This window comes from Anolis carolinensis, chromosome 1 (assembly GCF_035594765.1).
Source record: "Anolis carolinensis isolate JA03-04 chromosome 1, rAnoCar3.1.pri, whole genome shotgun sequence".
Lineage (NCBI taxonomy): Eukaryota > Metazoa > Chordata > Lepidosauria > Squamata > Dactyloidae > Anolis > Anolis carolinensis.
The window spans coordinates 139,130,464-139,156,097 of NC_085841.1; the positions used below are offsets into that span (position 1 = coordinate 139,130,464).

At 40.3% G+C, this 25,634-nt stretch overlaps 1 protein-coding gene across 1 annotated transcript; it reads right to left on the bottom strand.

Moving 5' to 3' along the window:
- Nucleotides 1-400: 400 nt before the first annotated feature.
- Nucleotides 401-24,518, bottom strand: LOC100552501 (glutathione S-transferase 3). The gene is made up of 7 exons (XM_003215432.3): nucleotides 24,427-24,518; nucleotides 15,464-15,572; nucleotides 12,608-12,659; nucleotides 10,310-10,442; nucleotides 8,340-8,481; nucleotides 4,596-4,727; nucleotides 401-2,362 (listed from the first exon to the last, which is right to left on the bottom strand). The coding sequence occupies exons 2-7, from the start codon at nucleotides 15,548-15,550 to the stop codon at nucleotides 2,219-2,221; spliced, it is 690 nt and encodes a 229-aa protein (XP_003215480.1). The 5' UTR covers nucleotides 15,551-15,572; nucleotides 24,427-24,518; the 3' UTR covers nucleotides 401-2,218.
- Nucleotides 24,519-25,634: the final 1,116 nt, after the last annotated feature.

Sequence of the window (25,634 nt, forward strand, 5' to 3'; positions counted from 1 at the left end):
TCTGAGGATGCTTGAAATAGCCCTATTTCAAAAATAAGCCCTAGATATAGTTAATTTAAAAAGTCAATTTGGAAAAATAAGACTGCTCCTGAAAATAAGCCCTAACACATCTTTTGGAAAAAAAATTAATATAAGACCCTGTGTTATTTTAGGGGGGAAAGGGTATGGAAATAACAATTTTCTCATCACTTCTTGGTCATCTCTGCAATACCTGAAATGTACTTCACATGCAGATGTGATAGGAAGGAATCTTGTATCATGTTTAAGACTGAGAAAGGGAAGTTCGTAGCATAAGTTTTTGTGGCATTCGTTTTAAGCAGCTGTAAAGGCTGCTTACAACTAATGGATCCTTCTGAAGTTAAAAACAAACGCTTACTGTAAACAATAAGGTGAAGAACCATTTTTTTCCTGTGCAATAATAACAGCAGTTTATTAGTTTTCCATTTTATAGAAATACCATAAGGCAAGTACAGTAGAGTCTCACTTATCCAACACTCACTTATCCAACGTTCTGGATTATCCAACGCATTTTTGTAGTCAATGTTTTCAATGCACTGTGATATTTTGGTGCTAAATTCATAATTACAGTAATTACTACATAGCATTAATGTGGAATGAACTACTTTTTCTGTCAAATTTGTTGTATAATATGATGTTTTGCTGCTTAATTTGTAAAATCATAACCTATTTTGATGTTTAATAGGCTTTTTCTTAATCTCTCCTTATTATCCAACATATTCGCTTATCCAATGTTCTGCTGGCCCATTTATGTTGGATAAGTGAGACTCTACTGTATGTGGAAATAACTACATGATCAAATACCACAAATCCCATGCAAGTTTAATATGGCAAACAGTTACAATATACCTATAAATAAATGCTGCAGAAGCATAGCATTCAACTTCTAAGCATATTTTGATGGTATAGGGAATTTTGCAAGTAAGCATTACTTCTATCTGCCATCCTACCTTTTCTGCCATCTGACCTTACAAACACCAGAAGAGAGAAAAAAATGAAAGAGAACCCCCAAACACATCCTTGACTCAGTTCTACAGCATAAGCCCTTTCTTATTGACTGAAAAAAAGTCTGAACTTCTCATATTATAGTTTATAATAAGCAACTGATTAATTAAGCAATTTTTTTTTAAAAAACTGAAACTCCCAGAAACCTCCATACCAGCTGGAGGAGAATCTGGCAATTTTAGTTCTAAATGTAACTTTTCTAAGCTTCCAGTTGAAAAAAGATAGTGCTTTGGTCAATGCAGTATATAAAGTATGTATTGTTGAAGACTTTCATATAATATGTGTGTGTGTGTGTGTGTGTGTGTGTGTGTGAAGTATTTTTAAGAACAGGCAGGGGTAGATTTCCACCTTCTTGTTGTTTTGTGCCTCCAAGTAATTTTTGAATTATGGTGATCCTAAGGCTAATCTATTGTGGCAAGATTAATTCAGAGGAAGTTTCCCACTGAATTGAGTCTGAGGGCCCTTCCACACAGCCATATAACCCAGAATATCAAGGCAGATAATCTACAATATCTGCTTTGAACTAGATTATCTGAGTCCACACAGCCATATAATCCAGTTCAATGTGGATTTTATACAGCTTTTGTGGAAGGGTCCTGAGCAAGTGTGACTTGTCCAAGATCATCCAGGGACCTCTCATAACTGGTTACAACCCTGGTCTCCCAAATTCATAAGCAGATCAGTAGACCAGATTGGTTCTTTCTGCAGAATCTATTCTTTTTTTGAAAAAAACCCAACTACAGTCCCAAGACCTACTGACCAAAGTATGCTGGAGCTGTTGAATCCAGAGTCAGAAATTTGTTTTGAGTACTAATAATGAATGTGCACAAATAGGTGTATGTGCAAATCATTATTGTTTCTACCACTAAAAATTGGAAGTCAGACATTTTTTCCAGTCTGTTAATCCCAGTAAGAACAGCTCCATCGGATCAATGGAAATGACATAGATTTACTGCACAAAGTTTTCACTGATTTCAGGTTTGACCTGTGCATACAGTGCTACAGATTGCAACTAGCATCTTGATCAGAAACCTAAATTAGCAGCCCACTTGCCAGTTATGAAATGCCACGTAGCATTTCTGGACTCTAACACAACAGCATGGGATTTATGGAAAGAGCCTTTCACAGCAATCATTAGTAGGTAGGAGTAACTGTAATTCCGTTGTGTTCAACAGAACTTCTTTGGTTAACTCCCCTAAGTTGCCTTCACACTGTGGTACATCTGCAGGACTCTTCTCACAGTCTCCACGTATTTGTCATCAGGAACAGGTTTCCTCTGGCTGCCTGGCTCCAAGAACTTCTTAATGGTAGGAATGTCACTGATCCTTGCTTTAAAAGCCTAGAAAGATGCAAGGCAGAGAAAACAGAAAGATATTATAGCCCTGAAATAATGCCACCCTAGTTCTTACTATAGGTAGCTCCTTTAAAAGTTTGGACTTCCCTTTCTCTATGTTTCCTGAGAAGTTGTGGGAGGGGCTGCAAACCACATGATCCACTCTGAGACTGCTCAGATCACAGACTAATTAGACTTTGGGACTGCTCAGACCAAAACGTGCCTGCTGTTGATGTAAGAAAGATGCCCTGTGCCATCTGCATATCTGTAACTGGACTGATAAGTTGTGTACCTGTGTAAGCTGAACACATGAATGTTGTGAGTAAACCAAGTAAGTTATTTTACCAAAGCCTACTTCATTTTGTCTCTTGAGTGCATGATATAAAACAAGCTGTTTTTATGGGAGAGTAGATATATTTTTGGGCACTGAAAAAAAACCCACTTCTGAAGCACTGCTATTTTTATGCACTGGCATGACCTCTGTTTTCCTAATAGATCAGATACAATTGGTTCAGCCTAATTACCGGCAAATTGCCTTGTATAATTACATCTGGTTGTATACCATATGAGAAGATTCTACTCAAACGGGTTTTTGGCTCTTCTCTGAAAGGATATGCTTTTCCAAAAGGTTATGATCTCCAAATGGTTATGAATGCCATTTTCTGAAACCTTTCCCCACCCCAAACCTATACTTTTCCAACTATATAGAGTTTATTGCACTTTCCCCCTCCACATTAGTTGCTTGATAACTGTTAAAATATGTCTTGTAATTTGGTAATTAATAGTTTAAAGCTTGCCAGCTATGAATGCAATGGTTATGCAAGCTTATAGCCTTATTGAATCTTATCAATACTGATATAGTGTGGCGTAACTTCTCATGACTGAAATTCCCTTTTTGTCAGACTTGAGACTCATTATATCTTGGATATTTTTAAAGCATGCAGTTCGGCACCAAATGTGTAAGTGGAAAGCCAGTAAGAGTGCAGGGGGAAAAGTTTAGGGGTTATGTTATTCACATTATGTGTATATATTTATGAAGAACTCAAATAACAGGCAATGTCAATGACATGCTCTTAGTATAAATTTTATAAGAGTAAAATATACAGAAAGAGTTGCTCTAACAATATTAGGAGAATTTCTTCCTTTAGATCCAAGTCTCTTCTTCAGCTCTTTACTTGGACAACATCTGTGAAACACTCCTGTTTCTGCACCTTGACTTTTCTAAGAAACTGTGTTTTTTCTGCAGCTAATGTAAAACAACTGTGTTGGAGGTCCCAGGGTTAGAGAGAAAAAGCATCATAACATTAGTTTTTGGATAACAGCCTCCAGAATCCCACAATCAGCAAGATTTAGCAGTCCTTAAGTTCCAACTATTTGAAAGCAGCCTGTGTGTTCACCAAACAGTCCATTTTAACCTGTAAATTTATTGGAACAAATTATTTTAATGTGTTTCTATCTTATGTGTATGTTTTAATACATATATTCAATGTTCTTATTTGTCTACCTATTTTAACTGCCTCAAGCGCATAAGTAACAAATAAAAATTATTATTATTGTTGTTGTTGTTCTTGTTGTTGCCGTCATCTTGGCAAGACTTTGCCCAGCTAATTACTTGCCGAGATGGTCATTTATCTTAGCAACCTGCTGGAAATGACATGTTTAATTGTCACGAATCAAAACTATGGAAGCATTGTAGTTTTACACAGTCTTTAACGGTCTCTCCCAAAGATTGTTGGTGCCTTACCAAACTACAAATCCCAGGATTCCACAGCATTTAGTCATGGCAGCCAAAGTGGTGTCAAACTGCATTAACTCAACAGTGTAGATACACTGTGAAGCAGGAGGAAAATACTTCCTTGAATTAGAATAGCAATGCTTGAGCTGTCTCTTAAAGTACAGCTTCTCTTCCCTTCTTTTTCTGAGATCTTAATCTTTGCATTTCAATGACAGTTAGTTTCAGAAGGATTTCCCTTAGTGAGGGAAACACAGTCTTTTTATCTAAAGGTATGGAGGTTTTTGGAATTGATCTCAAGACTTAAATGGAACAACACTGAAATTACTTGAGAGAAGGCAAACATAGAATTACACTGTCATATACAATGCACAATTTTCTAGAATATATTTCCATGAAACCCCATTTAGTTTTTCTCTCTGAAATGCTGAGATAACAGTTTTTAGAAAAAAGTAACACAGTTAAGTTGCATTGTACTTATTTTCCCTGCACTCTCCTCCCAAATACCTGCAGCTGAGGGAACTCAGCCAGAACATTGGAGGACTTCTCCTCAACCATCAAAAGAGCTTCCATCAGGTGTACGTCTGCCCAGCTGAACTGGTTGCCCACAAGGAAATCTTGCCCATGATCTTTCAGTACCTGTTGGATACCAATAAGAGTTCATCTTGAAGTAAAACCACTGTAGTTTCTAAGATTTCAGTGTAGAGCCCTTCTTCTAAAGCCGAATTTGGGGTTTGGGCAAACCCATTATAGCCCAATATCAAAGCACAGTACAATATTATATACAGTGATACTTTGACTTAAGAGTTTCATTTGCTCTGTGATTGAGCTCTTAACTCAAAATACTCTTATATCAAAGCAGATTTTCCCATTGAAATGCATGGAAATGCTATTAATCTGTTCTACCCCCCCCCCCCCAATATTTATTATGTGTTTTTAAATAAGAAAATGTACTTTACAAATAACAAATAGTGTATAAGTGCACATTAATATGGAACAATAAAAAAGGAAGATAAGCTTTAAAATGGTAAAAGTGCAAAGTTGTGGCAAGGAAGCACAAAATGAAGAGGCAAAAGCATCATTTTCCTCATACTGTACTCATCCCAGCCTCCCTCCCTCTCACACACTCTCTCTTCATGAAGCCAAACATACCAGGAATAAAAACCACGCAAAATCAACTAACTCAAACTTCCTCAAAGCAGACAAGAGCAAAGCAGACAGCAATCTCCCAAAGCAGACAAGGGCACGAGGCATGAAGGCTGCTCCATGAAGCCCTGTACTCTCGCACTAGCTCTTAACTAAAAATGCTGCTCTTATGTCAAAGTGAAATCCAGGTCGGGTAACAGCTCTTAACTCAAAATGCACTTAAGTAGAGGTTCCACTGTATAAGAAAAATGAGTGAAAAGCAAACACTAACTTAGGCCCTTTCACACTACACCAGTGGTTCTCAACCTGTGGGTTCCCAGGTGTTTTGGCCTTCAACTCCCAGAGATTCTAACAGCTGGTAAACTAGCTGGGATTTCTGGGAGTTGTAAGCCAAAACACCTGGGGACCCACAGGTTGAGAACCACTGCACTACACAATGGAGACGCTGTGATTCCACTGCTATGGCAATATCCCATGGAATCCTTGGTTTTTCAGTTAACAGAGATATTTAGAATTAATGCAGTTTGATATCACTTTAACTGCCATGAGCCAGAGCTGTAGTTTTACTACAACTTCCAGGATTCCAGAGCACTGAGCCAATGTCAAACTGGTAGATTTTTGCAATGCCTTGATTGTATAAAATACTATAAATCAGGGGTCCCCAAACTTTTAAAGCAGAGGGCCGGTCCACAATCCTTCAGACTGTTGAGGGGCCGAATTATCATTTGAAATATATATATATAAACAAATTCCTATGCATACCTCACATGTCTTATTTGTAGTGCAACAACAACAACAACAAAAGAACAATACAATATTTAAAAATGAAAACAATTTTAACCAACATAAACCTATTAGGATTTCAGTGAGAAGTGTGGGCCTGCTACTGGCCAATGAGATAGTCAGGTTAATTAGGATTGTTGTTGTTGTTGTGTGCCTTCAAGTCATGTCAGACTTTGGCTGAGCCTAAGTCTAAAATTAATTATTTATTTACTAAATTTATTTACTACATTTATATCCCACCCTTCTCACCCCGAAGGGGACTCAGAGCAGCTGTATGTACATACGATATATTATATTATTAGCATAACACAATATTAGCATTATATATTACTATATTGAACTATACCACTATACTATTATATAATATGTAATATATAACATATAATTAATATTATTATATGGTATTACTATTAGTATTATATTGTATAACATAAGATTATTATCAATATTATATGTATATACAATATATTATTAAAACTGATATAAAAATATTATATTATAAAACTGAGGGCGGGGGCCAGGTAAATGACCTTGGAGGGCCGCATCCGGCCCCCGGGCCTTAGTTTGGGGACCCCTGCTATAAATACTATAAATAACTTGTGTATTTATTTATTTATTTACAATATTTATATTCCGCCCTTCTCACCCCGAAGGGGACTCAGGGCGGATCACATTGCACACATATAAGGCAAACATTCAATGCCATAACATAGAACAGAGACAGAGACAGACGCAGGCATGGGCTGGCCTCGAACTCATGACCTCTTGGTCAGAGTGATTTGTTGCAGCTGGCTGCTAACCAGCCTGGGGAGAAACATAACAACTAAGCTTGGTTCCTGTTAACCTAGCTTCTTCTTGCAAGTATTACTTTTCAAATTTGGGAGTATACAGGGACAAAATTATACAAAAAGTCATCGGAATACTTAGTCTTGTCATGACACAAAAACATGGACTGTCAGAGATGATGAGACCACATGAAGCTTGCTCCAAATTTCTCTGAATGTAAGCAGACTCATATAATCATTGTACAACACTTGAACATGGATTTAAAGCTGCAAGTAATTTGGGGGAGGGCATGAACATAAACAGTACTTGGAACATACTGTTACTCGTTGGGCACAACCGTCTTGAGATATGACTAAATCAAAATGGCCAGAAGGAAAGAGGCTTCTGATAAGGAAAACAAAAAGGCACTGAAGGCTACTTCCCACATGACTCAGGAATCCCATCATGTGTCATGCTCAGGACTGAACTCTCCTTCATACTAAAAACAGGCTCTAAGCCAGATCTGGGAAACATGTGGTTCTCCAGAAGTTGTTGAAGTGAAATGCCTCTCAGCATTGGCTCTATTCCAGATCTGGGAAGCATGTGGTCTTCATTGGATTAAAACTGCCCTAAGTGTTGGCTTTGTTGGCTAGGCCTGATATGAGCAACGGCACAACAACATCATTCACCTCAATTTTATTGTACACTAAGATTCCAGAATCTGCTTGCTTTCAGGACATAAAACCAGATAAACCTTGGATGAAAACTTAGATTAAAAGTAATTACGAGTATGTCGCCATGACCAAGCATTCCTTTTTCGATACTGGCACAGTGACACATCTGCTTCTATCCAGTTATAGGGTCTGGGAGCTCAGTTTCTACTATAAGGCCCTACAAGATGTTTTGTGTTGCATACATTTAGCAGAGAACAGTGGCCAATCACATGTACACAGGAGCCAGCCCTACCATTAAGTAAAGCAACGGGGTTGTTATCGGAAAGAGTCTGTGGTGGATGGTTCTTAAATTTAGAGAGAAACATAGGTCAGTAATGATGTACAGTCAGCCCTCCATATCTATGGGTTTGTTTTTGTGGATTTGATTATTTATGAGTTTGATTAACTTGTTCTAAGAATTCTTAGGTCAATTTCACCAGAACATAATCACCGAGATTTGCTGGTGGATCTATAAAGGACACCTTCTAGTCCAGTAAGATGCTAGGGTCTGGTGGAAGCTGATCATAGAGTCATGCTTTAGGATCCAGAGATTCCTAAGGAAGTGTTGTCTCAGGTTTTAAAAATGCAGTTTTAAACTCGTGGTTTTTCAACAAATGTGGAGGGCTGACGGTACACTTTTTGAGACACATGATTACGTATTAGACATATGCACACACACAAGGTATGAACCCTTTATCGTCTATATTGCTGGAAGGCACCTCCCATGAGCCTCAAGCATCATCTATATTGGCTCAGGCCACGAGAAGTTCTGATCCAAGGATAATATGAAGCCCCATGTTTTACCATAATTATGAAGTGCACAAACCATATTACTGAGTAATACCTTTTCATAGACAGGGAAGTATCTTTTGGTTGCTTTTTCAATGATTGTGGCAAGCTGCTTCTCTTTGTCTTCAGTTGATAAGAATGGGAACATCAAAATGAGCCCCATGAGGTCTGTTGTTCCTTCCACGTACATGTCAATTCTGAGGAGACACAGACACGCATCAGCCTGCCTTATTTCTGGCTTGAGTCAGCTTATGTCTATGGCAAAAGGTCATTGTTAAGATACACAAGCTTGTGAGAGGAGATGGCTAACATACTGTGGCAAAGACTCTATTGCCAGCTCTTAGGAAATACCCTCCCATCTTGTTGCAAATGGACAGAAAGAGAACACAAAGAATGACAGAATGCTTTCATCCTTGTTTACATGGCAAGAATATCACCTCAAAATTAGCTGATTTCAAGATAACAGAATGGACTTTCACATATCTTTAATGTCTCTGATCTGAGACATTTGCTGAGCAATATATATGATAAAATCGCCCATATTTCTCATCCTCATATTTCCCATGAACTTCTGAATGTGGAGAAAAAATTGGTTAAACTGACTAACTCTTCTAGGTCCCATTTTGATTTATTTTCTCTTTTTAAAAATATTTTGCCCCACTCCCACCGCCCACCCCTCCCACTGGACATACAGTTTATACAATTTTGATTTATTTTCAACCATCTGAGCTCAGCCTGTAGATCCTGGAAATTGTCTGCACCCACTGGAATGGGGTTTCTAATTCTCAAGGCTCAGAAAAGTTATTTTAGTCTGGGAGACGTAATCCCTAAAAATCCCTTTTCTGAGCTATGTTGATTCCAAGGCAAAGACTTTTTTTGTGGCTACAGCAGCCATGCATTGGGATGGGATCCTGTACCTACTAAATTTTTCAGTCAGTGGAATTAAAAAGCAGCTTTTTAAAAGTTTCCCCAAACACACTGACATTCAATTTCTGAATGAGATGCACAGTGGCAATTGTTTCTTGCACAAACAGTGGGGAATGTCTTAGTCCAGGGGCCAAAGCGCGTCCACAGGAGGACTAGGAAGAGAAGACTGCAGACTACAGCCAGATGTAATTCTTGCGGCACTTTCCCTACACCAGGAATACAAAGCAATGCTCAATTCCATGCAGGGAAAAGCCCCAGTGCAGCCGCTCCATAGACTGCAAAGCACTGATATTCAACAGCTTTCTGTGCTTCACGTAGTCTGACAAAGTAATAGAAAATATCAGAGGATGGCTGCAGACAAGAAGGGAATGCCTAAGAACTTCCACCAGGCTCTGGGCTTATAACTTTTACAACCAGTGCACACTATAACAGTTTGATACCACTTTCACTGTCATGGCTACATCCTATGGGATCCTAGGATTTGTAGTTTGGTTGGGTCATTAGGAATTCAAGTTGGGTCATGAAGAGTTTTAGTTCTGTAGGGCTACACTAGAGCATGCTAGCAAAGTAGTCAAAGAACCTCACCAAACTACAGATCCCAGGGTTGCACAGGATTAGGATATAGCCATTAAAAAGGCATCAAATTGCTGTAAGCATACAGTGCAGACACACTTTCAAAGGGATGTTCCTATTCCAAACAAAAAGTAGACAAAAGGCCGAGCTCTATTGCCTAGCAGATTTAAAATTATTACTGGTTTCTAATTGTTTATTGACAGTAAAAAAAAAACAACAGTGTCCCTTCTTGCTATACATTAAATAGCTGAAATAAATAAATCTTCAAATAGCCGGGAGTATTAAAAAAGTAGGACTGCTAACTTGGTTCACAATTAATTATTTGGTTCAGAACTCTTTTATTGTAATTGGATTTATTTTGCATCATGCTCCCCCAGTTGAATCTTGGCTTCTGGGGCAGAAAAATAAATCAGATCCCCGATGTTTTTCCTCTCATGGAGCAGAGCATACGCTAGGTCACATGATCCAAGAAGAGCTAGAAAACCAAAACATTCTTCAGCTAAATATATGTATATGTATTTTTACATAGCTCTCTCCTTCAGGTCCTTCCCATAGAGGTTGTGTTTCCCTGCGATGTAGCTGAGAATGGCTCGAGTCTGCACCATCTTCATCCCATCAATCTCCACCATGGGCACTTGCTGGAACAGCAGCGATCCATCTTTTGAGGAAAGGAAAATGGAGGAACAAGTCATGCTTTCTGTCTAAAAGGCAATGTCTATACCCTGATACTGCAACCCAATATAGCCCCAGCAAATCCGATTAGTTTTATCAATGCTCCGGGTGACTGTATTAACCCAGATGCAGATATGAGGAATAGATCAGGCCCAATGAGGAGCAGCTTAGGGAGCTGGGTATATTGGCTTAGAGAAGAAAAGGTTAGGATGAGACATGATAGCCTTATTCAAATATTTGAAAGGATGCCATATTGCGCTCCCTCCTTGTTTTTCACTGCTCCAGAGACCAAGATATGGAGTAACAGATTCAAACCATAGGAAAAGGGATTTTACTTAAAATTTTCTAACAGCAAAGCAGTTTGATATTGAAACATGTTGCTTCAGAGTGTGGTGGGATCTCCTTTGTCTGGAGGTTATTCAACAGAGGCTGGATGGCTATCTGTCAAGAGGGCTGTTTGTTTACTCCTGCATGGCAAGGGGTTGGGCCTATAAAATGCCATTCAAGCCAAGGTTGAGAATTGCAACTCCCAGCATTTCCTCTCCATAGGTTATGTTGGTTGCAGCTGCTGAGAGCCAGTCCAACAACAGACAATTCCTACACCAGTTTCTGCAAACAAAATGAGGATTACCAGCTTACTGTCTCAAGGGACTGTTACTCACTCAACTTTAGGAGATTTAGGAAACATTTCAGAAGAACTAGTTTTCCCTCAAACATTCACTTGGAATCATTCCATAAGTCACAATAAAGATGTCTCCCCAGATTCCCACAGGGTCCCTAACCATGTCTCTGCTATATCATTTAAACAGAATTCATAATTATTTAAACACAAGGGAAGGCTGTTATCCAACCTTCAAGTATCACAAACCAAATCAATCTTGATGTAGTATTTCCTGTACCTTTTATCGGAGCATAGAAGATCAGGGACACAAGTGCTAAAATGAATAACATGTTATTTTATCTAAGCCAAAATTGACCTTAAAGAAGCTGGAACCCTTTGTTTAGTGGTACCTAGCCAATTAAGAATAACAATCCATGGTCTAAAGCAATGTTTCTCAAACTGTGCTCTTCCAGGTGTTTGGTATTCAACACCCAGAAATCCCAGCAAGCTTATCAGCTGTTAAAAATTGTGGGACCTGCAGTCCAAAACATGTGGAGGAGCACAGTTTGAGAAACACTGGTCTAAAGAATGAATAAGTAGTTCATCTAATCTGCCAATAAAATGGAATAGGTCCTGTAAATCCACAAAATATGGCATAAAATTCCAGCTAATGAAACACGTTTATGATGCGGAAAGTTGTGCAAGAATATGTCCACTACATTAAGCTATGTCCGTTGAAGTGGTGTCAAACTGCATTAATTCTACAGTGAAGATACACCCTGAGTCTTTTGAAAATGTCATTATGTAATTATTGAAAAGACTCTTCAGAGTATTCCCTGTTGTAAAATAATAGTCCTTTAACAAACACTTGTGGCTAGCAGCTCCAACAGACAAAGGTGACTATATTCTACATCATGCTTGGCTTCAGAGAATCAGACTACCAAAAAGCTTTAAAGCAGTGATAGCAATAGGATCAGGTTAAGGAGCGTCAGACAGAGTGTTCAATAAAGAATGAGGTAGAAAAATTTAAGAAGATTGAGATCATGGAAATGCTTTCCTTCCTCATATCCTTGCTAAGAGAAGGAAGGAAGTAAAGTAGTGATTACTCTCTTCCACTGTTACACCATGCCATAAAAAAGGGCTGAGCCTTTGAAACAGCATGTGGGGTCGTGCTGTTGGCTATGTGCTTCCATTAGATCTGTGGTTCTCAACCTGGCGTCCCCAGATATTTTTGGCCTTCAACTCCCAGAAGTACTAACAGCTTGTAAACTGTCTGGGATTTCTGGGCATTATAGGCCAAAAACATCTGGGGACCCCAGGTTGAGAACTACTGCAATAGCTTATAACTCTTGCCCATCCATGAGAAGGCAACTCTATATTCAAATCATAGCTGTTATGACGGAATTAGGAGGAGAACCCCTTCTTGAAATACAAGGCCACTTTTCTCTTTCTTTGCTGTTCAGAAGTCCTGCCTCCCCTTTGTCTCTGGGCCAACAGTGTTTCTGATTGATTTTTCTGCCCAAATGCTTCCTACTTCATCACAAGCTTACCTTGAAGCAGCTTCTCATATTGCTCTCTTGTCTCCAAATATTCCTCTTCAAACTACAAGATAGAAACATTGAGAAGGGATTGTTGCAGAGTTCTGAAAACCACACCACTGAGAACAGTCCAAGGACAAGCACTCCTTCCTCCTGCCTACAAAAGCCACATGCAAACCACGAGTATTTCGAAATGTAACTGAACTCTTTCTTATCAAGGTCTGTATGTTCCCAGGATCGAGTCAGATTTCCAAAGCTTGTGAAATGCAAGATTGGCTGCTTTCTTCACTTCCGATGAAAGTTCATTCCCTCTTATACCCTGCTTTGATATTAAGGGAGTTTTTCACTGATTCGTACATCCCAAATGCACAAAGAAGAAGGCAGTGAGAAGAAAAGCAAAAATCCAAGTGCCTTGAGATTGGAATTTTGCCCTCCCTATTAACTAAACATTTTTAGACACAGTTTTTAGACTAGTAATCTGAAAGTGATATATAGTAACTATATATTGATAGAAAAAATTATATACAGTACCATGTCTTTTTGAAAAGCTAGTGTTCATCTTAACTTTAACAGGTGCCACTTACTTGTAGTCTGCTGTTCTGGCCCAACATGGTCCTCAAAGCAGATTGCATTAAAAACAAATATTTTTAAAGACAGCATACAGAATCCCCTTTCGACTGCGTTTGTGCATAAACTCTCAATTCTCATTCTGTTTTTAGGGGGAAACCCATTTATCTAGCTCTTAGAGTTTTTTAAACTACACATTTGTGATGTCTCATGGGCCTTGTAGTCCCGTTCCTAGTACTATTGTGGCAGACGAAGAGGAAAACATGGGATTTCCACCGATTCAGCCAGAATCGGAGCCCCTGCACCTGGAGGATGTTTGCCCTCAAGAAGTCAGCCAAACAAGCCTTGGGCAGAATTCTCCCCCGTTTTCTCGAAAGGACAATTATAATAGAGATAGAGGAGCGAGGGAGGCGAATCGCCGGAGCCTCAGAATCGCAGCCAAACAATTAGCTGATTAGGTCTGCTTCCCTTGGGAAATTCTAAGGAGTCATGCATTTGGACGGAGTTGGGTTTCACTTCTCGTTCTCCTGGGAAAGTGTTCTTCTGGCGGGAAACGAGACCCTATTTAGGTGTTTTGCCACAAAGGAAACCTTGCGGAGTCAACTCGTCAGCTTGAGGAGTGAGATCGTGTGTGGACTTCGAAACCCCAGTTCCTTGTTCCCGGACCAAGTTCCAAGCCTGCCTTGTTTCACGTTTTGCCTCGGACCTCGCCACGGACCTTGTTCTTGCTTCTTGTTTGCCTCGTATCAAGTCTTGTCTAGCCAAGAATCTAGTTTGTTTTCCAGCCTTGTTGTCAAGCTTCAATGGACTAAAAGACCTTGCCATCTCCCCACACTGTTGCTTGGCAAAGTGTGTGTTTCGGTTAATGGATTATAACTTTGGACTCTAATATCACATATTGGACATTATTTTCCTGGACTATATTTGACCTTTCCTGAAAGGTCTACTTCTGAACTATATTCTTCACTTGTTTATATTGACCTTATATATTCCTTTAATAAAGATATTAGATAGAATCCGGCCTCTGCGCATGGTTATTGGTGTTCTGTAGCCTGGGTCTTGACAACATTTGAGTATAAGGTAAAGGTTTCCCCTGATATTAAGTCCAGTCGTGTCCGACTCTGGGGGTTGGTGCTCATCTCCATTTCTAAGATGAAGAGCTGGCATTGTCATGTGGCCGGCATGACTGCATGGAGCGCCGTTGCCTTCCCGCCAGAGTGGTACCTATTGATCTACTCACATTTGCATGTTTTCGAACTGCTACCCTGTTTCCCCTAAAATAAGACATCCCCAGAAAATAAAACCTAGTAGAGGTTTTGCTGAATTGCTAAATATAAGGCCTCCCCCTAAAGTAAGACCTAGCAAAATTTTTGTTTGGAAGCATGCTCGCCGAACAGAACACCAGAGCATGCAGGATTAGTAAATGCACGTACCATAGAGTGTTGTGCATGGAAATATTGGTAGTAACAAGAAATTCCTGATAGGATTCACAGTTTGTCTGGTTATGCTGGTTTGTAATGACAACTACTGTACAGTATACAATAAATGTTCATTTTTTTGTTCAACAATAAATGTGAATTCTTCTTCATGGAAAAATAAGACATCCCTGAAAATAAGACCTAGAGAATCTTTGGGAGCAAAAATTAATATAAGACACTGTCTTATTTTCGGGAAAACACGGTAGGTTGGCAGAAGCTGGAGCAACAGCGGGCACTCACTCTGCTCCCGGATTTGAACCTGGGACCTTTCGGTCTGCAAGTTCAGCAGCTCAGTGCTTTAACAGACTGAGCCACCGGAGGCTCCACATTTGAGTACACCATAGGAAAATTCGAGCTGGCCCATTAATACTGAACATGTGGCTCAGAGTCACAGAAGTAAAAGCAGTCATAAGAGATTAAAACATTTTAATAGGCTCAAGGTGCAATGTTGTTAATAAATGCAAATGCTTTAGATACAACAGCTTGAAGATATGGTGTTGTGGAAGAGGGTCAGAAATAAAATACTGGCACTCCCCTACAGAAAATCAATAAGAGGAGGATGTTTACAAAGCCAACTTGTGGCCTATAGCCTCTTTGCTGGAACAAACATTTTATGTGCCCTCCATGGACCCTACCACTTATCTATCATGGTGCTGTAAAGACTTGGACAATAACATCTAAGGACACAATTTCAAGTGGTAGGAAACAAGGATATCCCCAAGCTGTTATACACTGATGTTTCTTCTACTTATGTCTTTTGTATGGAGGAATGAACTTCTAAGAAAACACAATTTTCTATGTGAGCTAATCAGGGAATACAAACCTCCACACCAGCGGCTGCTAACAGCCATCGTATGGGCTCCATCTTGCCTCTTCCATCAAAATAATACAACTTGGGTTTTTCGGTCATGATTTCACAGTTTCTTGATCTTCTAATTAGAAAACAAACATAACCATGGAACTGTTAGTCTTACAAAAGAGCCAATGAACACAGCAAAACAATATACATTGATCTGAGCAAATTCCTTCATCAGGTGCATTCCTAAATTTGAATTGTGTATAGTATATGGAAAAAAGGTGGCTCCCATGTTGGTAGAGTGGTGAATCTAACTTCAAAAGAGATATTCAAGGTGCTGAATCCTATTCTCCAAATAGATTCAAATAGTACCTTTGAGGAGTGAAGTAAACTCCAGATCAAGTTCACTACTATCAGGACATGGGAACCCCTGCAAAAACTGGTATAAAATGCTTCAAACAGGTTCAAACAATTGCAGAGCACTTTACACCCCACCAGATTCTTAAAAACTACAAAACCCGTCATGACTCAAAATGAATATCTGTTCAGTACTATGACAAAGTTGGATGAGTGACCTTGAAGGATACTTTTTGCAGCTGCTTTGCAGTTTTAGACTGGGAAAATATATGGAGACTGGGAAAGGAAATTATCATATGTGCTAGCTGGCTTGCACTGTTCTCATAGCTAATGGGAAGTGGGTCATGCTTGCTCATTTTGATTTTTGTGTTTAATTTCTTCTGCATCATATAATGCATTTTATAACCCATGTGAGTCTATCATCTATGAGTCTCACCTGAATTGGGTGCACTTCAACCCAGGCTTTCCATATGTCCAGTGATTCTATAATTTGTTTGAAGAGCCCAGTTCTACCACTGACTGTGAAGGGATGCTGAGCCCCATTAGCTGAACCCCAAGGCCTGGGAGACATCTCTTCTATGTACCATCTGTTGCATCAGTTACCATTAATAAAACTTAGCTATATTATGTGTTAGACCATACCCTAAAACACACATCAAAATGCTAGTCAAGTATTTACAGTGCATACAGTTGTATTTGCATTTATACCATTTAAATGTCACTGATCTGGTGTCACTATAACTTGTGAGCATCTACAATGAAGGTTGTGTTTGTAGAACCTTTTATTTGTAATACCCACACAAGATTTTAGTGATCCATGCCTGTGAGTGCCGAATGTGAATAGTTAGAGCATCTTGCATTCCTACCCAACTAGAAGGGATGATGGGAATCTTTGACTCCCTAGCTGAAAAAACTGACAAATGAGGTTAGTCTTAAGATCAGCCCATGACTCTTGACTTGCTTCAATAAATCCCTGTTTAAACCAAGCACAAACTGTTCTGGTTAGGATATAATACCAAACAGCAGTTGATTTGAACAGATGCTTTCAATATCTTCTATTCATGCCCGAGGCTTGTTTGCATAATGCACAACCAGCCTGGGCCACAGAATCACACAATTGTTGTATCTCTTTACAGTACTATTGACCAGCAATGGTTAGCCAAAGCCCCAAGGAAAACATATTTTGCAACCCATGCTCAGAAGGGATGGACTTCTGATCTTGCACATAAAACATGTACTGAATAGGCAGCTTGATAAAAGGTTCAAATCTTAAATCCAATTTCTAAGTTCCAATTAGACTAGACCCAATGAATGAAAGAAGCATAGGTAAATCAATAGTTTTGTAACTTTTATAAATTTCGGGAGTTCATCCTAGCTATCCATAATAATCAAACACATAACCATGCCCGTAAGTTTGAAGTTTGCAGTGCCATCTTCAGTCACTGAGCAACACATTGGCCTAACCAGCACACTGTTTCGAACTGATTATTTTGAAGCCACTCTTTCTGTTGGAGGAATGATATTTTATAACTATTTGTGTATTCTTCTCTTGTGGCACAGCCCCATCATAAACATGGAGTGGGCGCTGCAGACCCCTTTGACACATAGTAGCAAGTGTGTCTCAGAATCACAGTATCTGAGGCCTCATTCAAATATGATGGTGCACATGCCATCTGTTCAGCTCCAACAGCTGCATCAAGTGGCTAAAGGGCTTTTGATTAGCAAAATGAGGGCGCTTCTAACCAATGCATAAGCCACCTATTTTCCATTTGTGATAGTCACTTTCCCGCACCTCAACAAGCTAGACAAAGATCTCAAAAAGAAGCCAACTCCCTTCTGTGGCCATGGAGGAATGGACAGGATTAACATTTCACTCAAGCTGAACTATTGCATTCTTGGAAGCTAAAAACACATCCAGTCTGTTGGTGTCTCCAGTTTCCAGCCGAAGGAATGCTAGGGAAAGGATGTGCTGGCACATAAACAAAGACCCATAGTTTTCAAACTCCCCGAGCCCCTTAGCAAGCAGGGGAAATGCAACTTTTGGGGAGAAAACAATGAAGTCACTGAATTACTGGAGAGATCAACTGCTTGTTATGTAAGAGGCTGGCATGAAAGAGAGGGGAAGAAGGAATCCAGACACCAGGTTTCAACTGTTCGCTGGTGACTCAGGAATGTGGACAAGGTTGGCCAGCCACTCACGTACGGCATACTCAGTTCCCTCCCCTGTTTTCTGTTGCAGGACAGTTGTGGTGGTATGTATGTGTGGCAGAGCAAACATAAGATGGTCTGCAATGGTAAAATTGGTAAGAGCCAATTCTTAATACAGTGTTCCCTCGCTACTTCGCAGTTTTTTTAATAAACACTAAAATAGTATAAATCATACAATATTATTATAAATTCCTCTTTCTACTTCTTCCTAAGGAGAAACCTAAGGAAGGAAGGAAGGAGAAGCCGAAAGGAGATAAAAGGAGGCCGAAGCAGCTTTGTTTTCGCCTCACAAGGCAGCGGTAGACAGAGACGCTACTTGCCAGTGAGATTGTAAACACCACAAATATAGCGTCCCTACTTCACAGATTTTCACTTTTCGCAGGTGGTCCTGGAACGTAACCCCCGCGATAACTGAGGGAACACTGTATTACAACATCAGAAGAGGAAGAAACAATAAATACATATTTGCTGGCAAGGGAATGTGGAGAGAGGCAGTGACTTGACATTTTTGCAGTATAGTTTAATGGATGTTCTTGGGTAATGTTAATCGGTTTATCATTATTACTGTGGGTGCCTTCAAGTTACTTTAGAGCATTAACAACTCTAAGGTTCACCTATCATAGGGTTTCTTGGCAAGATTTCTTCAGAGAGGTTTTTGCCTTTGTCTCCCTCCAAGTTTGAAAAATGTGACTTGCCTAAAGTTTTTTTTTTCTGTGTCAGGAGCAACTTGAGAAACTGCAAGTTGCTTCTGGTGTGAGAGAATTGGCAGTTTGCAAGGACGTTGCTCAGGGGACGCCCAGATGTTTTGCCATCCTGTGGGAGGCTTCTCTCATGTTCCTGCATAGGAAGTTGAAGCTGACAGAAGGGAGCTCACCCCACTCCCTGGATTCAAACTATCAACCTTTCAGTCAGCAGTCCTGCCAGCACAAGGGTTTAACCCATTGCACCACTGGGGGCACCCTGCCTAAAGTCGCCCAATGGGTTTTCATGGCTAGGCTGGTATGTGAACCCCGGTCTTCCCGAGTTTATGCAGTTTGACGCAGCTTTAACTACCATGGAAACTTAGGTGTTGCAGTTTGGTGAGGCACCAGAACTCTTTGGCAGAGAAGACCTTGTGAAACTATAACTCTCTGGAATCCGGAGCTCTGAGCCATGACAGTTAAAGTGGTGCCAAACTACATTGCACTGTAGTTCTGAAATGTAGATGCACACATAATCCAATGCTCAAACCACACCACCACACTACCATTAAAAAAAAGAAGAAGAAAATATCAAGATTTAAAAGCACAGAGCATTACACTGTCTGTGCTTTTAAAAGCTGCATTAAGTCAATTTCCCCCAAGTGGGAAAGAAAGAAGATTGGGGGAAAAAATGGGGCTTTTATCAACACAGAACAGGAGGGCTTAGTCACATCTTTTCTGAGGTTGCTCCTGGATTTAAAATCTATTGAGAAAAACGATGGGACTCTGGGTCATATCTAGCCCATCCGTATCAAATAGTCTATATTATTAGATCGCTTCTTAGACCAACTCCCAAAATCCCTCCAATCAGCATTGTCTCTGATGACCATAGCCAGGGGAATTTAGTCAGTTATAGTAAAAAAAAATGAGTAACCTTCCGCAAGCTGTAGATAAACCTCACAATTTTGTGTAGACTAAATGCTCTTTTCCAACTGATGCCCTCAACCTGGTGCTGTCTAGATATGTTGGGACTAGCATTGCTATCATGCCAATCTCCATACTGGGTAGGGAAGCTGGAGTCAAACCCACTTTTTGGAGCACACTGTAGAAGCAACCTGCACTGATCACTTATTTACATCCAGTGTTTTATTCTACTAGGTATTCAGCCCTTCACAGCCCTAAACTAAACTAAAATAAAAGGTTTCCTTGAGAAGCGGAGGACTAAGTGGGCGGTGTGTACATTTTCTTCCTTCTTGGCATGAAAGACCAGATAGTCAAAGGACACTCTGTACATCATGACGCCTTCACTCACTCACAAACTATTTGGGAAAAGACAGAGATGTTGACCTACAAATGTCTATAAAAGGCTATTAGGCACAACAGTAAAGCCTATTTTCACCTAAGAGTTTTACCTATAGTCATCAGACTTTTTGTCTTGCACAAAGGATTTCTTAGAAGTATGGGGGTGAGTGCAAGAGGGTTTTTAAAATATAGAATAGGCCAAAAGGAGCTGGAGAAAAGAACAAATGTAAGAACAATTGAGTAACTTTCCCCAAGCCATAGTTGTAGATGTAGCGATTTTTCTACCAGTTTTAAGGAGGCACCAACATAAAAAGCAGAGGGTGAGTTATCCTCCTCTTGATAGTCTAGGCTTCATGTCTATAGAATAAATTAAGACCAAAAAAAAATTACAGGACAAATGAAACCCCATCAACTCCAACAGTAATACAGTAGAGCCTTGCTTATCCAACATAAATGGGCCGGCAGAACGTTGGATAAGCAAAAATGTTGGATAATAAGGAGGGATTAAGGAAAAACCTATTAAACGTCAAATTACGTTATGATTTCACAAATTAAGCGCCAAAACATCATGTTTTACAACAAATTGACAGAAAAAGCAGTTCAATACACGGTAACGTTATGTATTAATTACTGCATTTATGAATTTAGCACCAAAACATCACAATGTATTGAAAACATTGACTACAAAAACACTGACTACTAAAGGCAGACTGCGTTGGATAATACAGAACATCGGATAAGCAAGACTCTACTGTAGTTGAAATTCAGCCGACACTGCTCTTCAAAGAGAGAGATCACAAATATTAGCTTTATAGATTTTTTAAAACTCCAAATATACTAGTTAGGAACCCGTTTTAGAAATCCCACTGCATATACAAGGGTTGTAAAGATTAACCAAGCCAGACAAGTTGTTAATATTTGAGCTTCTTTTCGACAAACATGAAAACAAAGAGAAACTAATGGAAAAGATTGTATCTCATGAGACAACTGATGAGATATTTTTATGGTAGCGCCTTCTTGTTTTATTAAATAAAATACAACCATACAACTACACATAATAAAGCACAAAAATAATAATAGACAAACCTTTTTAATGCAGGAGTATGCAAACTTATTGAGCAGATTCTCAGCTCTAACAAGTTCTCTTTTCATTGACTCCAAAGTGCCATTGGCAGATTTTAAGATCAGGAAACTGTTTGTAAAGATTATTAGTAAAGGTAAAGGTTTTCCCCTGATGTTAAGTCTAGTCGTGTCCAACTCTGGGGGGTGGTGCTCATCTCCATTTCTAAGCCAAAGAGCTGGCGTTGTCCATAGACACCTCCAAGGTCATGTGGCCGGCGTGACTGAATGGAGCGCCATTACCTTCCCGCCAGAGCAGTACCTATTGATCTACTCACATTTGCATGTTTTTGAACTGCTAGGTTGGCAGAAGCTGGGGCTAACAGCGGGAGCTCACTCGCTTCCCTGATTCGATCTGCTGAACTTTTGGTCAACAAATTCAACAGTTCAGCTGTTTAATCCGCTGTGCCACCAGGGGCTCCATAAGGATTATTTTCCCTATATTCAAAAAAATTAGATATAATTATTTCCTATGGAGTTTAACAAGAGCTTCACTACTTTTAAGAAACATCAGCCTTTGCTATTTTTATCAGAGCTGCTTGTGCCTGGGTAAAAAATACCACCCTGGAAAAAGTGCATGAAAACCCCTTCTCTCTTGCGGTGCATCTACATTAGAAATTAGGCAATTTCACATAACTGGCTCAATACTATGGAATCCTGGGAGTTGTAGTTTGGTGAGGCTCAAGCACTCTTTGGCAGAGAAGGCAAAAGACCTTGTAAAATTACAACTCCCATGATTCTGTAGGATGGAACCAAGTGGTGTCACCCTTAGAAAGCTGACACTCAACCATAACTGTGGGTGGTGTGTGTGTTGGACTGTAATACTCAAAGATCTGTAGCAACCATGGCCAGTGGGAGTCAAATCTCCAAAACACAACTTTTCCAAGCACAGGAAGAGGGCAAATTACAAAGCCAATTGTGTCCTTCCTGACAACTTTTGTTGGAAACAAAGGAAGAAACCATGAAAACGAACAAAATCTGGCTACCAGTATTAAAAAACTCTGAAAACAGGTCAATTAATAAAGAACAACACTCAAAAAGGGGAAATCCGGGCATGAAACAATCAGGGTCAGCAAACACCTCCCAACAAACGATTCCCCCAGCCAGGAAGAAGCCAAGCTTTGAAGCTACAAGGCTACTCAGTGCTTTTTTGTTACTCCCCCCATCATCTATCCTCCAGACTGTTTGCTATTTTATGTCTCTGCTCCTCGTGGTTTTATTCTTATCTTTTTCTCACCCCAGGTTTTAACTGAGTGTTCATGCGGCCCGCCCTGTTATATTGCTTTTTTGATTTTGTGTTGTACTGTACATGATTATTTTTGTATTGTTGTAATTGTATTATGATATGTTGTTTTTATATTTTGCTATATTGTATTGTTCTGGGCATGGCCCCATGTAAGCCACCCCGAGTCCCCGTTGGGGAGATGGTGGCGGGATATAAATAAAGTATTATTATTATTATTATTATTATTATTATTATTATTAAAGCTGGCCAATTGCAACATTCACATTTCCCTCAGGCAGACAAGAGTTTTTTTTCTCCCACCCTGGACATTATTCCACAGACATGTAAACCCCAGCTGCCTAGTTTCCAACAAACCTCATAACCTCTGAGGATGCCTGCCATAGATGTGGGTGAAATGTCAGGAGAGAATGTGTCTGGAACATGGCCATACAGTCCAGAAAACTCACAGCAACCCAACTCTTCTTTTATTATTTGCTATTGGGTATCTGTTTCAAATTGTTTTACATTGCTGTGATATTAGTCTTTAAAGGTTAACACCAAAAAGGGATACGTTTTATGTTGCCAAAGTTTAAAGAAGAGGTGGTTTGAAAAAACTGAATTTCTAGGTGTATATGAAGGACTCTACTTCTTCCCACACAAGCCTACTTGACTCTGAGATCAGGATGGGGTGGGGAAGCACAAGTTTTGGTCTTGCTACTTTCTGAAAGTGCAGATAAAAGTCCTTCTCAATCACTGCCCCTAAGTTCAGACTGGTTCCTTCCATGTTGCCTTTTCCAACTAGGAATATCTATCACTTGGTCCATCCTTCCTTTGGCAGGCCCTTGCCAACTCACCTCACTTGCTGCAGAAGGAGCTTTAAGTGGATGAATGCTGCATTCTCTTTTATTGGTGCATTTTAAACCTTTATGCTTTTTATGGACTATACATATTCACACAAGTATTCAGTTGCAAGTCACCTTAAGTTCCATTTGTGAAAGAAAGAATTAATATGGAAATAAATAACGGCATGCCAATCAACCTTGAGATGAGAACAGCCTCAACTTCTGGGTTGCTGTGAGTTTTCCGGGCTGTATGGCCATGTTCCAGAAGCATTATCTCCTTAGGTTTTGCCCACATCTATAGCAAGCATCCACAGAGGTTGTGAGGAATATTGGAAATTAGGCAAGTGGGGTTTATATACCTGTGGAAGGTCCAGGGTGGGAGAAAGACCTCTTGCCTGCCTGAGGCAAGTATAAATGTTGCAACTGGCCAAGTTGATTAGCACTGGTTAGCACTGCAGCTTCAAAGCCTGATTGTTTCTTGCCTGGGGTAATCCTTTGTTGAGAGGGCCAGCTAACACCTCTCAACAAAGGATTCCCCCAGGCAGGAAGCAGCCAGGCCTTGAAGCTGCAAAGCTATTCAATGCTAATCAAGCTGGCCAGTTGCAACATTCACACTTGCTTCCACAGACAAGTTCTTTCTCACACTCTGGACCTTCCACAGATATATAAAACCCATTTGCCTAGTTTTCAATATACCTCACAATCTCTGAGGATGCCTGCCATAAACGTCAGGAGAGAATGCTTCTGGAACAGGGCCATACAGCCCAGAAAACTCACAGCAGGTCATGCATTAATTCCCCTGTTTAAAGATGTCCATCGTCATTTTCCCACAGAATTAGCACGTTTGTAAAACTACAATTCCCATGAGTCCATTGGATTGCATTCATTCTATAGTGTAAATGCATTCTGGGGCAGCAACCATATCCATGCACCTGAATGAATCAGAGGGTCCCTTCCCTGCAGAATCCATCCAAGTCTATCTTAGGGAAATGACGCCCCATTTACAAAGTTTAGGGGGGAAGTGGCCTCTCCCACTCTTCTTCTCCAGGAAGGATCCAACCCCCCTTTTTATCAGCTCTACAATGAGCAACTTCAGGACCAATCACTCCTGTAGCTAATACAAAAGAAGCTGTTCCAAAGAGAAACAATAATAACCTTCGAATTATAGAGTTGGGAGAGAGAGACCACAAGGGCCATCCAGTCAAACATCATCATCACCACAATTCCCCAGTCTGCCCTTTTCTGCAAGCAACCCACCTCAAGCAACGCCGAGTCCACAGCTCCACACAGCACTCCACTGTGCTGGGCCACGCCTCCTCCTCTATATTAGGCAGAGCGGGAAGGGGGCGTGGCCAAGGGGACTCAACCAATAACAGGAACGTTAATTTGCATTCCTTTCAGAGCCATTTTTAGAAAGGATTTAACACGGAAACAAGCAAAAATAATTTTATTTCACATTGCTTTTGGCTTTTATTTATTTATTTCTCTGCTCAGGTATCAATATGTGCATGCCTCAGTCGCGGTCGCCATAGCCATAAAGGTCCGGTCAGAAGGGAGGTTTATATACCGATGGGGCTGCAAAGCTACTCTGGATGTGAGGGCGATCTGGCTGCGACATCTGTCACCCCATTGATCGCCAGGGTTGATTCGGCTGATCTGGCTGGCTAGGCGGGTGTCCCCTTCCTCCCTCACCGCTCCATGTGCGTCCCTCCCGAAGCTGCGCGCTCGGTGGAAGAGGACGACGTCCCAGGTATAGAAGGAGTGTACCGAGGTCTCCAGTCTTCGGTCCCGGGTATACGATAGCTGCGCTCCCCTGCTAGAACCTCCAAACAAGCTCAAGGTCCATTTGTAGGAGAACGTAGGGTAGTCAAGCTTCCAAGACTCCAGACACATCCAAGTCAGGCGCTGCACGGGGCAGTCTGCCATTCTTTTTTTCAATCATTCATTGCACAGAATACAGTAAGAGCACATAACAGCAGGAACCAAAAACCTGCCATTGTAATTTTCATTCATTGTAATTCATCTCTTTCCACCCTATAGATCCTCTCTTTCAAAACATGTGCTGTTTTTTTCCTTGCTGTGAGTTTTCCGGGCTGTATGGCCATGTTCCAAAGCATTTTCTGCTGATGTTTCGCCTGCATTTATGGCAGGCATCCTCAGAGGTTGTCAGGTATATTTGAAACTAGGCAAGGGAGGTTTATATATCTCTGGAAGGTCCAGGGTGGGAGAAAACCCTTGTCTGCTTGAGGCAAGTGTGAATGTTGCAGTTGCCCACCTTGAATAGCACTGAATAGTCTTGCAGCTTCAAAGCGTGGCTGCTTCCTGCCTGAGGGGATTCTTTTTTTTGGGGGGGGGGAGTGTTAGCTGGCCCTGATTGTTTCCTGTCTGGAATTCCACTGTCTTCAGAGTGTTGTTCTTTATTCGCTATCCTGATTTTAGAGAGTTTTTTTTAAAAAAATACTGGT

Coding starts and splice junctions, on each gene's coding strand:
- LOC100552501 (XM_003215432.3), bottom strand. CDS start 15,550: ATGACCGAAAAACCCAAGTTGTATTATTTTGATGGAAGAGGCAAGATG. Junction 8,482..10,309: donor GACCTGAAGGAGAGAGCTAT/GTAAAAATACAT, acceptor GTGTCTCCTCAG/AATTGACATGTACGTGGAAG. Junction 2,363..4,595: donor CTGAGTTCCCTCAGCTGCAG/GTATTTGGGAGG, acceptor GCATCTTTCTAG/GCTTTTAAAGCAAGGATCAG.